The sequence below is a fragment of the Melanerpes formicivorus genome, unplaced genomic scaffold (genome assembly GCF_026170545.1).
Source record: "Melanerpes formicivorus ecotype bairdi unplaced genomic scaffold, bMelFor1.0.p_v2 SCAF_14, whole genome shotgun sequence".
Lineage (NCBI taxonomy): Eukaryota > Metazoa > Chordata > Aves > Piciformes > Picidae > Melanerpes > Melanerpes formicivorus.
In genome coordinates, this window is record NW_027142366.1 from 13,004,814 (window position 1) to 13,019,179 (window position 14,366).

At 36.1% G+C, this 14,366-nt stretch overlaps 1 protein-coding gene across 9 annotated transcripts in view; it reads left to right on the forward strand.

The window, feature by feature from the left end:
• Positions 1 to 14,366, forward strand: part of MRTFB (myocardin related transcription factor B) — a 72,693-nt gene that overhangs the window by 34,664 nt on the left and 23,663 nt on the right. For 7 of the 9 annotated variants that reach the window (XM_068147089.1, XM_068147087.1, XM_068147088.1 and 4 more), the window contains 5 exons: positions 8,764 to 8,829; positions 11,157 to 11,212; positions 11,752 to 11,827; positions 12,791 to 12,952; positions 13,486 to 13,673. In XM_068147089.1, coding sequence (XP_068003190.1) covers positions 8,764 to 8,829; positions 11,157 to 11,212; positions 11,752 to 11,827; positions 12,791 to 12,952; positions 13,486 to 13,673 — 548 coding nt within the window. The remainder of the gene's footprint in view (positions 1 to 8,763; positions 8,830 to 11,156; positions 11,213 to 11,751; positions 11,828 to 12,790; positions 12,953 to 13,485; positions 13,674 to 14,366) is intronic. The other 2 variants (XM_068147086.1, XM_068147091.1) reach the window with 1 other exon arrangement.

Consider the following 14,366-nt stretch of genomic DNA (forward strand, 5'->3'; position numbering starts at 1 on the left):
TACTGTGATTCTGTCTTTTTGGGTTTTTTTCCTCCCTTATTTAATTCAAACAATGGTGTGACTGATTTTGCCACTTGAATCGTTAACCCTTTTTTGTTAGGGCACAGAAAGACTCATGAATAACAACTGCGAATGGTTAAACCTGCAAAAATTAAAAATGTAATTCTGTTGGCAAACTCACGTGAAATATGTAAAGACAAAGTAATTCAGAAGGTGGTACAGCCTTTGCTTTTTAATTCAGTTTGATGAATCTAAAAATACTGAGGTGATGCAGTGTGCTTATTTCAGCAATTCATAGTTTATGAAAATTGTAAGCTGCAGTTCTTTTTCTACTCACAGAGATTTCTTAGGTGCTTGCTGGAAATGTCTTCATGATTTCTGGTTAATAGATTACCACTTCTAGTCAGGAAGGATTTCTTCCTTTCCTCTTTTGCAATCAAATCAGTGCTGCATGAGAATTGTTTATTTAACAGATTTCCTGCCATTGCTGGCATGTTCAGTACTGGTGATACACTTGACCTCTACTGCTCTCCCGCGGTGGCATGTTAGACCTGAAGTTTCTGCTGTTGGTTTGCTGCAGTTGGTTTGGGGAGCTTATTTTTAAAAAAAAAGAAAATCATCACATTTTGTTATATGGTGTTTCGAGGTGTCTTTCTGCAGTCTGTTAGGTATGTTTATTAAGACACATCTTATACAAAAAATACTAGGGGAAAAAAAATATTCCTGTTGGCTTAGCTATAAATTCAGTGTACTGAGCCTGTGAGTTAACTTGATGTATCCACCTCAAACATTCATGGGATAATTATATGTCTTACAAGTAATTCAGCACTTACTCTGCAAAATTTTCTTCTTTAGTGTAGCGCTTAAATGAATAATAGATACATGGTAATCTCCTTGTAATAAACAGATGTTTAAATACTTTGATAAATCAAAGCCACAATGTATGACTTTGATTTTGTGTGTAATGTGTATGCAGTTAGCAGATAGAGAGTCTAACCTAGAGTTTTAAGGAAACTTGATATGGCAACTTCAAGATTTCTTAAAGGTTATATAAGAGTTAGAATTAAGACCACTGCTGCCAAAAGTTGGTGAGTCTCATCCACTGCCTGTTTACTGCCAGCCTTGTTCTTGTGCTGGCATTAGTAACTGTGCAGCCCTGAAGCGAGGAGGATCAGTGAACAAATATTACTGAGGACTATTTATTTCAGTAGTGTTAATATTCAGCCAGAGCAGAGCCACTAACCTGACAGACTGCATCTTTACAATGTTGATGCAACAGAAGCAGCTGACAGTGGAGGGAAGAAGATATCGTTGTCTTTTCACCAGTAATCCTATCTTAGATCACGTTAAGTCATGAAGCTGCACTCTGAAACCACCGTCTGTTTTGCTGCTATGCTGGAGCCTTTCACAACATATCCAACAAAATATGTATGTACCTGAGCCTTTCTGATGCAAAGTTCTTCTTAATGCAGCAGTTTCCCTGTCGCTGTAGGCAACCTGACTCATCCACTGAGCAACCACCTGCAGAATTCTGATGTTGTCTACACAGCAGAGTTGATACAATGCCATTGCTTACATCTCAGCTGGCAATCAGGCATCTTAGTACCTTCCTCAGTGTTTTGAATTGTAATCTCACGAGTTGGAGGGTCTGCCTGGGTATGCATTTTGTTTGCTGGCTCTATAGTGCCTAAGCGAAGCATGGAAAATGAAAGTAATACCTTCTTGAGAGGGCTTGGCTGGAAACCATCTGTCATCATTCAATGTAATATGCCCCAACATATCATGATGCAAGTCTGTAGTAGATGGAGAATTTAAACCCAGGTTTCATGAGTCTCTTGACAGAACACTTCTTGGCTGATAGCATTGAGGAAATGCAGATTATTAAAAAAAAAAAAAATGACAAAACTGCGCAAAGCAGAGGAGTACTGCAGGTCCAGAACATCTTGTGGCTCTTGATATACTTATGGGATGGAATGTTACAGAATACTTGAAATGTAAGCTTTAGTTTATTCAGACTTTCCACACAAGAACATTATGATTTTTCTAATTTTCAAGATATAAACAGAATTGTGAATAGTATAGATTTTGCCTTTTACGTGCACATGCTTAGATATCTGTTCATCCCAGCAGACATTCTGGTAATCTGTTTGAAGGCTCGTGTATGTTCTGGCTTGTTTCTAAGCAACATGTTCCATAGCAATAGGATACAATACAGATTGTCCTATATCCCAGTCATTTAAACTGCTCAACTGATGATACTGTTACACTTTATATTTTTGTTTTCAATTCAGCTATCTTTCCCATCCAGCTTTTCATTTTCTGCTTTCAGTATGACTATGTTACTTTTGGAAACAGTTATGTGTACATCACTGCTGGCATACAGACAAATGCTTTACATCTCATTGGTATAGTTTAAACGCTCTGGAGGTCCCTGCAGGGACTTCCAGAATTCTGAAGAAATTGTCAGAAATGACCCTCAGTAGTCTCCACTCGCATGCTTTACATTTATCCAGAACATTTCTAAGCTGAAATGAAAGTATGACTGAATAGTTGCCTAAAATGAGTATGCATCAGATGCTGTTTCACTTTTCTTAATTATTTTGGCTATAGTCCTAGCAGAAAAATCACACAATAATGGAAAAAGCATATTTTATATACTTTTAAATTCTAGAAAAATAAGCACAGTATTGTTTTATAAAAACAAGGGAATATAAGTAAAATATTTTCTTTTTTAAATTATACCCTGGCATACATGGAATTTTTGAAGACTGAACCAAATGTAACATATTTTAGTTGTATTTAGATGATGTCTTGATTTCTTTAATGATGAATTATTTTTGTTTTAAAATTGAGACTATTTAACATACTGTATCACCATCTTCAGGCTGGTGGGAAGCAAGTGCCACAATTTTATCTTTAAAATGCTGTACAACTTAATTGAGAATCACTACCAACTAATCACAGGTACCTAAATATTTTTACAGCTTTTCCCTCTCCTTCCTTCCTTCCTTCCTTCCTTCTTTGACATGCCATGTAAATGAAAAGGGCGCTATGTTAACAGACGTTTGACTCTGAACACGTGGAATGAGGATTGTCAGGTGTAAACTACCTACCATATCCCATATTCTACCATACCATATCCTACTTTCCTGAAATTTTACCTTGCACACCATCTGCTCTGGATTTTACTTACTATACAAAACATTGAGATCGTTTTATTTTTCTTACTGTTCACAGAACAAATATCAGTTGAAAAGATAACTGGTTTTGTCTTAGTAAATAATTTAATGGATTATAGAGTACCACACACCCCATCCAGTGTTGAGGTAGAAACAATCACAACTCAGGAGTAAGGCAAAACATCCATCTCTGGATGGAAGAGTCACAGAGTTATGTACTTGATCCTTGATTTCTGCAGGTCCGTAACTCCCTGTGCTGTGCATTTGGTCCAGAATGCTCCTACAAAGTTGATAATCACTTGTGTGGTCTGCCTACCATTTTACTGCCTGCCATGTACCATTTTACTGCCATCCTGCTGTTTGTGTCCTTGTATTATATATGGTGTGGTCCTGATGCCAAAAGACTACTTCTAAATTACTTCAGATCAAGGATACAGGAGCATAGTTTACCCGCAGCAGTGCTTCATTGCAACTGGAGCATTGCTTTGTTTCATCCTCAAAACGTTAGAGACCTCAGCTGCATAAAGCTGTTTTAAGCTGGCAGAAAGAAATGAAGTATTTTCTGTGCAACAGCTCTTAATTTAAAGGAAAGGGCCCTGTTTCCAGCACTGTCTGTTTCCATGGCAGCCAGCCTAGCAGCTTGCACCACAGTTTCTACTGCTCTTGGAAATTTCCAAGGGAGTATGCAGGAATGTTGGACATTGCGTTTTCCCTTTTTTTACATACAGTTTTAAGGGCTTAAATAGCTAATATCCACTGGATTTTAACTTTGGAAGAAATAATGAGATGATTACATATGGAACATTAAAAAATCTTGATTCATTAGTTTTCTTCATGGAGTCACGTAAAAGAATTGCATGGTATTTCATGAACCTCTTCTTGATGGTCTGTTTCATCTGTGTAATTGTTAAAAGACAACAACTATTTGCTGTTTCATTTCATGTCTCATAAAAATAAAATTTAAATGTGATATAGAATTATTAGTGCTGAAACTGTGCACAGTACAAGTTCTGGTTTTTTTCAAGACAAGAAGCAGTGGTGAAAGCTTGTCAATCAGTGTAGATAACATTGTTCCTGCAGGACAACTACCCATTTATTTTTGGCCTCTTTACATTCCAGTGCTTGTGATTATATAGCACTCCTTTGAGATTTCTTTTCCATGGGATACAAATTACAGATCTGTAACAAAAATCAGTTTCTCAACTTTAATGTAGCAGTTTTTTTAAGTGATTTAGTAATACACTTTTTACTTTCATTTATTCTACCATTCAGACTAAGACTTGACTGGGCCGCTCTAGGCTTTTTATCTTTCAGAGAGTCTTACAGAGAATGGGATGTGTACTTGCTTAAGTGCCTATTTGTGCCAGCTTTCCTGTATTGAAACCAGCACAGCCTTCAGCAAGCTATTAAGGGTCTGCTTATTTTGATTATTCTTAATATTTGTGCCCCTTTAGGGCACAATGTATGTGAACCTGAACAGTATCCACTGTTTGAAAACACAGGCTACAAACTTTATAGAATTCACTGCTACAAAGAAATGTTTCAGAATGATAAAATGCATTGTTTAACAGATGGTGCATGATTTTTGCACCATCATGTCCATTCCATTCCATTTAGAAGTGGATAAGAGCAATCTGTTCAACACAGTGTTTGAGTAAGTACCACCCCATGAAGAATTATCGCTTCCACAGATTCAACGCTGCTTTGTCTGTAAATAGTTCTTTGTAGTAAAGAAAAAAGAAAGTCTGCATTATTTTAAACATCTACACCAACCTGCACTCTATTCCATGGAGAGTTTCTCACTGAAACAGATCAGAAATTCTTTGCCAAAAGTGCAAAGCTGTGTTCCAGTCTCACATCATTCATCCTTATCTTTGAAGATAATGCAATCATAGTTTCCTTACTGAAAACTTGTGATTTAGTTTCCATTACTCCTGTCCTCCATTTTTTTTCTGTTCTTTGAGCTGCTTTTTGTGGATCCCCATTTCCTTTTAAGCTTTTCACAAACCTCTTTCCTATTCCCTTCCTTTATGCCATGCCCACTTCAGGTTTGTCCTCATGCATAAAGAGACAAGTCTGTAACTTCTTTCTGGTCAGCTGTAGAACTCATTCGTTCTAACTACAATGACAATATAAAGGTCATTACTGACTGTAGTGTGACCATCTGCTCTGACACATAGACCCGTAAACCAAATATCCTCTTTGATTAGATATAGCTATGCAGTTCATGTACAGATGTTACCATTTCTTCCTTAGAAATAGCACTGATTTTTGTTATTGTTGTTGTTGTTGGTTTTTGTCACTGTGGGAGCTAAAAGTGGTTTAGGTCATTACGTCTTTTATTGAAATATTAGCGTTTCCCCAATCTGTTTTCTTTGGCAAAGCACTTCCATTCCACCCCCCCCCCCCCCAACTTTTAAAAATAATATATTTAATGTTTTTTATTTGCTATTTGCAATTACTTTCAATGTAGAAAGTTTCTTTAATAATGCATTCAACTACACATTATTTCGGGGGGGAAGGGGGGGATGGAAAAACAGACACTAAACTTTTTTTTAAGCCTCTTGATTTTGGAGTTATTTGCAAAAGCAAACATCTGGTTTTCATCCAGCTTTGTTTGTATTTAACCTTCTTGCTCTGGTCAAATCAAAATCTGCAATGATTATCTTCTCAGACCATCTTTCTAACTATGAGTCATCTCTTCTCTAGTATTCCCTCTGCAGTTCTTCCCTATTAGTCATGCTATACAGGCTGTCTTTGCTGTGTAAAGTTCTGATGTTTATTAAATAAAGTGAATAACTGCATGTTCTATATTTTCTATATATATAAAATTTCTTCAGTCCACCCACAGTTTTCATGACTTCAAAAACCATCCCTGATGTGCTCTGTGAAGCCCAGTGGTAGGTCAAGAGATGATGGGCAGGCAAGAAGTGTTATGAGAGACAGTAACTGTTTGTTCTGTATGTGTTTGCTGAAAACTGCTACAACTTCCCACCTGAGCACATATGGTTTGTATGCAGGTACATTCTTACTGTTCTCATCCTGTTACAGTCCTGCAGATTCTCTTGTAAGTTTTTTTCTGCAAAGCTTAAGGCAAATACCTAATCATAATTGAAGCCACAAATCAAAGATCCAATGCATTCATAAATTATGTAGCAGCATTTCCCATAATTTACATTTGGAGTTAAATTTCATTAAAGAATTAGTTGAAACCAGTTGAAAAATAAGAGATGAGCTACCTCATTCTTATTGATACTGTTTGCTAAAGAAATTTGGTTTAGTCTCTATCCTCCATTTTCTGAGCAAATAACACATCATGGCCATAGTCATGGGCAGGCAGCATTAATTTTTAAGTACTGAAAGGAATCACATCATCACAAACATAAGTAACACATCCATTGTTGGTTTTTTTTTTTTTTGTAGTGTTGATACTTCCATGGTGTAGGCCATGGTGATGTCAGTGGGAGGTACACAGCCTTTCCCCCTTTCTGACACACCTCATTCTAGATAGCACATTTAACAAGTCAATACCAGCTCACTTACAGTGTGCAAAGTGTATTCCTCTTTGGACACACGTGGTATATTCCTGACACTTCCACCTTAGTAGTGCTTTTGAAATGGGGTTCAAAACAGGACCTTGCATCAGATACTTTGATACACTTTTTTTTGAGGCTTTTTCGTTTGGCTGATGTTTTCCAGGAGAAATTTCAGGCAGCCTCTTTTTAAAGTTCAGTTTAGGGGAATGGAGAGGAATATGTATTAGAAGTGTTTGAGTATTTAGCTTACTGGTATTGTCAGACTGCAGTGTGAGGCCATTCTGATTAGGTAGATAAGGTATCCCTAGCTGAACCAGCTACACCTACTAAACAGGGTTTATGATAATGCACAGTAAAAAAAAAGAAAGTTATTATAAAGCATATTAGAAACCAGCAATACCACAGCACAAATGTGGGGTTTTTTATTCAATACTAGACTTGCCTATCATGTCGGTAGGTAAAGTACATCAGTGATACATCCTCCACTTGTTGTGATATTACCAGCTTTTACTTGTTGATCTACTGTGTTCCAGGTGATGGAATGAAAGAAATACTGATTCTGGTTTACTTACTGTCTGATGATGTATATTGGCTCTACTGTAGGCATGACTGATGCTGGAGCACATAATTTTTTTCAAGACCATGACCCTGAAACAGAGAGATATATGTTTAAAACTGACTTGTAAGTAGGTAGACACATTTGTAGTGCGTAGACTACATTTGGACCAAATACAGCTGTACGGATAAGATTCCTCCCCAGTGCAGAACATGCTTTTCAGCCCTTTCCATACAGCAAACTCAACTTAGAAAGCACTGCTGAAAAAAGCAGCACTTGAGTTGGTGTAAGACTTAAGGCAGCACAAGTTTGCATCTACTAGTTAGAGATGTCATTAAGAAGAGGTCATGGCTTACATGGAGCCATGTGAAATTAAGGATAACCAAAAAGAAATAATATGAACTATTACAAAAGAGTTCTTAGTTAGCTTTTTACAGTCATTTAATATTATTTGGAAAACACAATTCAATAATTAAAGCAGGTATTTTCAGATTTCCAGAGAAACTCAATAAATCTTCAATTACTTTCCATTAATTTACATTTCAGGGTTGTTACTTTTGCATTCTCCTATCTTTGTTTCTTGTAATTCTTGCATAACAATAAAGTCTGAACTGCTGTACCACAGCCCTGAAATGTTTGCATTTAAATTCTCAGTGTTTTTGTGAGACAAGAAAATAATGTCCTTGTTTTCAGGACTTGCTATTCCCAGTCTTAATGCTTTAGCCAGAAGAGTATCCTTCCTGTACTTTAGAACAGGAAATAAGCTGGTTCCTTTTAAATACTGAAAACAATGAACTTTGTCCTTAACTTGATTTTTTAGAAATTACATTCATTTTGATGTATTGAACAATGCATTAGTTTGTTTTGCTTCCTTGTGAAATACAATGGAAACAGCATGTCATAATCATACAGCCATAATAAGCTACCAAGGAAGAATTTATGATGGTCAATATTACATCTTTAATTTTTTTTTTTCTTGATGCTCTGCAAACATTATTTCTTCTTTGGCATAGTGCAGTCATTCAAGATTGCTTTAAGACATGTAAGGTGGCTGGTGTAAAGTAGTCATGTGCTGCAGTTTATGATATAAACTTTTTATACATCCTGATATTTTATTGAATTTATTATCTAAAACTAATTTTACAAGGGAAAAAAAATAAAATCCTAGATTTAGATGTATACTTAACACCTCTTATGAGGCCTAGCTGGTAGGAAATGTGAAGGTACATGTGAAACATCCTTTTATCAGCTGTGACCAAAAAAGCAGCAACTCCACTATAAGTAGTCATTGGAGACAATCACTCCAAACTATGTGAGTAGCAGTTGATCCATAATGATAGTGTCTTAGAGGTTACTATCAGGTCTAAGTATATGTATAAAAAATATTTCTAATGTTGAAATATTTAGTATTTTTTGAGTGTTGGGATTTTTTGTACTTTCCAAGGGATAGTATGCTTACATATAAATTAACCATTGTCTCTTTTTTTGTCAGTTCTTCAGCTGAGGCTACAACAAAGACGGACACGAGAACAGCTAGTGGACCAGGGCATCATGCCACGTAAGTCTTGTTATCCCAGTAATTTGCACTACTATACTGTATTAATTATGAACTGAACATATGAACTAATGAAGCATATATGTGAGAATAATTAAAAATAACTTTATCATTTGAAATGTCTTGTGGGATCCTTGTGCCAATCTAAATGAGCATGAAGTAAATTCATTGTCCTTACGTAAGGTTTCAGTTAAAATAGCCATTGTGTTGAAAATGTAAGGATTTGCAGACATAATCTGATTCTCCTTTTATTTTCTCTCTTTAAATAATGACTAATCTTTCTGAAATATATTGAATTATATAAATGACTGGTGATCAGTAACAAAGCCAGCAGTCCTTAAAGACCAGGATGGTAAGGACTGCCAAAGCCAAAGGACACACAGAAGTTGTGGCTTAGGCACCAACAGCCCTGTCTTCCATGATGCGATGCTACAGGACACGAGGTAGTGGATTAGGCTGGGCATCATACATTGGGTCATACAACCTCATGCAGAAGCTTCTGTGCCTGGCCTGTTTTCCAATTACGAATACGTTTCTAAGAATGTGGGGAGAGGTTTTTGTGGTCTGTTTTGGTTTTAGAATATTTTTGCCAGTTGCCAGAAGTTCCCAATGAATTTGCTATGGCTGGTAAACTGTCTAAATTGGTGTAAGAGTTTTATATTCTCTTCGGAAACAAAGATCGTGGTAAAAAATTCAATTAATGCCTTTAGATGCTGTCTTTGGAAGAGTTAAGATGTTGCTGATCACCTTAGTGTGAAGTGTCTCACTAAGGCAGCACTGTCACTAAGTTCATAAACACAATTGGAGATTTTGGGATTCTGTAATGCTGAGCTTACAATTCTGGCCTGCCTACCTACCATCCTTGATAGCATTGCAAGAAGTTATCAGTTCTTCAGTAAAATGCTTTTATCTTTAGCTCACTTTTACCACTACGACTTAATTGCAGATCATGCTGCTTTGACAAGCAAATAATGCTTGTAAATTTGTAACATACTTATACCTCAACTCACAGCACTTGTATTTTGGAAGTAAGTCATTGGCATGCTTTATGCAATTTCACTTTATTACCAGAGTCCATTTTATCCTTTATTGACTTCAGTCTGTTAGAGATTATGGTTGTTTCAGCAGTAGCACTTACGATACTTTAAATCAATTGAGGAATCGCAAGAGGGTCCTCCTCAGTGTGGTTATTTAGTGACCTAGAATTCAAGTGTAGTCAGTTCTTTTCTTAAAGATATTTTGGTGTTCCTCCACCTGGGCTCCCAGTGACTACTCATCATTTAGTATAACTAGTTTTGGCCTCAGAATGAGGGGTGCACAGAAAACATCAAGAATCCCCAAGTGTACAGTGTAAGATATGACTGGGCCCAAGATAATACGTCCAAGTAGTCTAAAAATTCAATTGTAAAAAGTAATTTTTCTTAAATAAAACCCCCAGCCACTGAAAACATATCAGCATTACATCAAGTTATTATAAACAGGCAGTGTGCACTGGTGAATTCTAGCCTGAAAGCACACTGTCTTAGAGCTAATCTCTTCTTGAAAATGTTGGTGTTTGCAGCAGGCTTCAGATTTTTTTGCTAAAGCATCTTCACCTTCCCAGGTCTGTACTGCTGACTATCTTCAGGCACAGAATTATCTATTTCTTTTAGAGTGAAACCTGGGAAAAAACTTCTAAACTCTCAGAAAGTGTTAAATATTTTGTTTTGTAGAATCTTATCTCTGCCAAAAGTGTGGCAAATAAGATGGATTATGCCTGCTGCCATTTCACTTCCTTTCCACAGTCCATGAAGCACTCTACAATTCCTATTTCTGGCTAAAAATAGGGTTTTTTTACTCTTTTGGCTCTTTAGCAGCTAACCAGAATTCTGTTCTCTAATCTGAACATTTGAGTCTCCTACAATTTTTTAACTATTTTTTTTAAATCAGCACAAATAGTTACTAAGGGGCTGTCCATTTCTCTCTACCAACAGTAAGTATGAGGTATAGACAGTAAATACAGTGGAACTAGTGAAATGGTATTTTGGCATTCTGAACCTTTATCTCATAAAATTTCTACTGTGGAACAGTTTTAGTGAATAGGCCTCGGTGTACATAGTGAAAAAGTTAACTGTTATATGGTACTATCTGTTAAAATCAAATATTTTAAGTATTCTGCATAGGACTGTTCCTCATCTCTTAAATGTAAGTGAATACAAGTATCATGAGTCAAATATAAGCCTAGTCAGATACAAACACAACTCTCATGGTATTAAGTACCCATACACATATACTGATGCTTCTTTTGGAAATCATTTCCTGTCAGTTTAACTCTTGCTCTCCCTTCACAGCTTTGAAAAGTCCAGCTGCATTCCATGAGCAGATAAAGAGCCTGGAGCGAGCCAGGGTAAACCACTTTGTGTAAACTTGTTACTAATATCTGAAAATGGATGGTCAGTTGTATGAGATACTAAATTCTCTGAGTACATGAAAACATATTACCACTACAGTAACAGCATGTGCTTTTATATAATAAAATAAATTATTGGTGTCAAAGCTGAGAGGAGCTTCCTTAAATCTTCACAGATCAAGGTGTGGGGGGGGTAAACTTATGGTCATAACATATTACAGAGCTACCTCCTACTTGAGTAAATTCTGCTTGTGCAATATTTCTGTAGCAGATCTATACCATTATGATTTTGGGTGGTGGTATGGGATTAAATCCAGAACCATTCCCAACTTGTTTGGCAAAGACAGAAATTCATTAGCACTGCTTCATTTCAGAGCAAAACAAACAAACCCCTCCATTGCCCTTGTGCTAATAGCAATGTTAAAACTAACTGAATGCAACTGCATCTGTTTATTGACTGGGCATCAGTGATTGATTAAACTACTTTGAATTTTCTACTAAACAGTAACTAATTCTATTTCCTCATTTCTTTAAAGACTGAAAATTTTTTGAAGCACAAGATTCGCAGTAGGCCAGACCGGTCTGAGCTGGTCAGAATGCACATCCTTGAAGGTAGGTACTCAGCTGTATGTATTTTTGGAGCTGATACTAGAATGAACACTAAGTTTTCTTAGGTTTTGATAATAATTAGTTCAAAAGGTGTATATGCTTTATTTCTCTGCTTTTATAGTGTCTGTTGCAATAGATACATCTATGGCAATGAAAGTATTCTCTACTATTTATTCCTTTGCAATTGCATATTGCTTTTATTCTGTAATGGTGATTACATCATGGTATATATACACATAGTGTATGTATTGCTTCAATTTGCAGTCATACTCTAATATAATCTGACAGCCTTGTACTTTTCCACCACCACCCTAAACAATATTTAATAAACTTGATTTTTTCACACTGCTTTGCTCTTTTCCTTGTTGCTTAAGTCATTGTTGCTCACTTCTCTCTATGAATGGGGCTGTATTAGTGTGTTTCAGCACAATCTTACCAAGTACAGAAATTACCAAATGACCATAATCCAAGTCAATTTAATAGCCACTAGTTTTCAAAAAAGACATTTGACTCCAGATAGGAGTCTCTGTACTGGTACTTCACATCCATATTGACAGGCTGTCTCCATGTTTTTATTCAGACAAAATTTTGAAGACTCAAATTCGTGCTGGAAGCTTTTTTTAAAGATAAATAAAACTTTCCAAGATGTTTGTCCAGAGAGAATCCCCAACAATCAACAGAAATATTAGCATTTGGTTTATAGTCCCTGCTTTATTGTTGGACATTATACTAATGTTTAATAAAAGAATTATTGGTGTTAAAAAAGAGGTTACTTTCATAGCAAAACATGATCATGAGGATGAACATCATCTACACATAATGGATTATTAGTTTGAGAGTTTTCAGAATAATACTTGCCTGGTTTATATACAAATGTAGTGCTTATTGCAATGACAGGACAATGTTGTTTGTCATGATAATGGAGAAAAGATGGACCAGAACATTTAAATCAACATGTCTTTTTAGAGACCTTTGCAGAGCCTTCACTACAAGCCACTCAGATGAAACTGAAGAGAGCTCGGTTAGCAGATGATCTCAATGAGAAGATTGCTCAGCGGCCTGGCCCTATGGAACTGGTAGAAAAAAATATTCTTCCTGTAGACTCCAGCGTTAAAGAGGCAATTATAGGCAAGTAGAAGTGCCACAGCTTCTATCCGTTATCTGTATGGCATTGTGGAAAACAATTTAATTCTTGAGGGTAAAGTTCACTAGAAGAAAACATACTCAAAGTTTATTACTAATTATTCTTTCAGCTTCTGAGTCCTAAACTCTGTTATCATTTAATTTAAGTTACCCTTTTTATATTCAAAACTAAGCTAGAATTATGTAGTTGTACAATACTGTCTTTGAAAAGACTTGCTTCTTCATAAAAACTTTGACAAAATAATCAAACATGTGGTCATGACTCATCTGGCATAGGTGTCTGTGTGCACTCCACATATGTTGAACATAGCTTTTAATCTCCTACTAAAGCAACTTGAATATGATTTAATATGGCTGTCATTATATTAAAAACACAATATGGATGTACCTTATGTTTAGACTGTGGTGAAAACTGATCATTTTCCAGCAATTAGCTAATTCTGTCACCAGTATCTAAATATAATTTGTGTAATTAAAAAAAAATAATGGTTTTGCTTATTTCTTTGTAAACATTCTAGCAGTTGGACAAGAGAATTATCCTCAGGCTTTGGATGATTATTCATTTGATGAAGACAGCAGTGATGCTTTATCTCCAGATCAGCCAGCCAGCCAAGAATCCCAGGGTTCAGCAGCTTCCCCTGGTGAGCCAAAACCAAGTGACTCACCATCACCAGTAACACCAAATGCTACTACTACATCAACACAGGTAGAGTTTTTAAATGTTAACATTTTTTTCACAGTATATTTTTCAATCTGGAAATATAGGGCATCATTTCACATAGAATGAATACATTTGTTGTTGCAAAGGAGTATCTGTGACTACATTTTCCATTTGGGAGTGTATAGACTAGAACCTTGGCTTAGCAGTTAGCAGTGATGAAATTCCCATAGACTGTAGTAAAGCCATGTCACTGAAATTCATTATGGCCTGTAGAAGGTCTACAGCTTTCCCAGATGTTTAAAAGGTCACATCCATGGTTTACTTCATCTGTTATTGATTACATAATGTCTGTCTTCATTCTGGGCAAAGTCTTGAACTTCTTTGGAGCTAAACTTAACCGAAACAACAACAGTTGACACCAGTCCCATTATGTCCGGAAAAGCCCATATAAATAAGGTTTCCTACATAATTTGGATGTTCTACTGCCTAAGGAATTAACTATTTAAGAGACGAAGTGACTTTTCTGTGAGGTTTTTATATTTTCTTGAGTTACTTAGAAAGAAAGGAAATCTGACATTATTTTCATGCTTTTCTTTTTCTTACGTATCCATTTGGAAGACACATTTATATATTTAAACTTGCAAAGCCAGGGTTCTGCATAGGGAAGTGTGCTGCAATTTATAAATTAAGACACAAACAAATGATAGGACAGAATTGAGTATTGAGTTCTTACTGGAT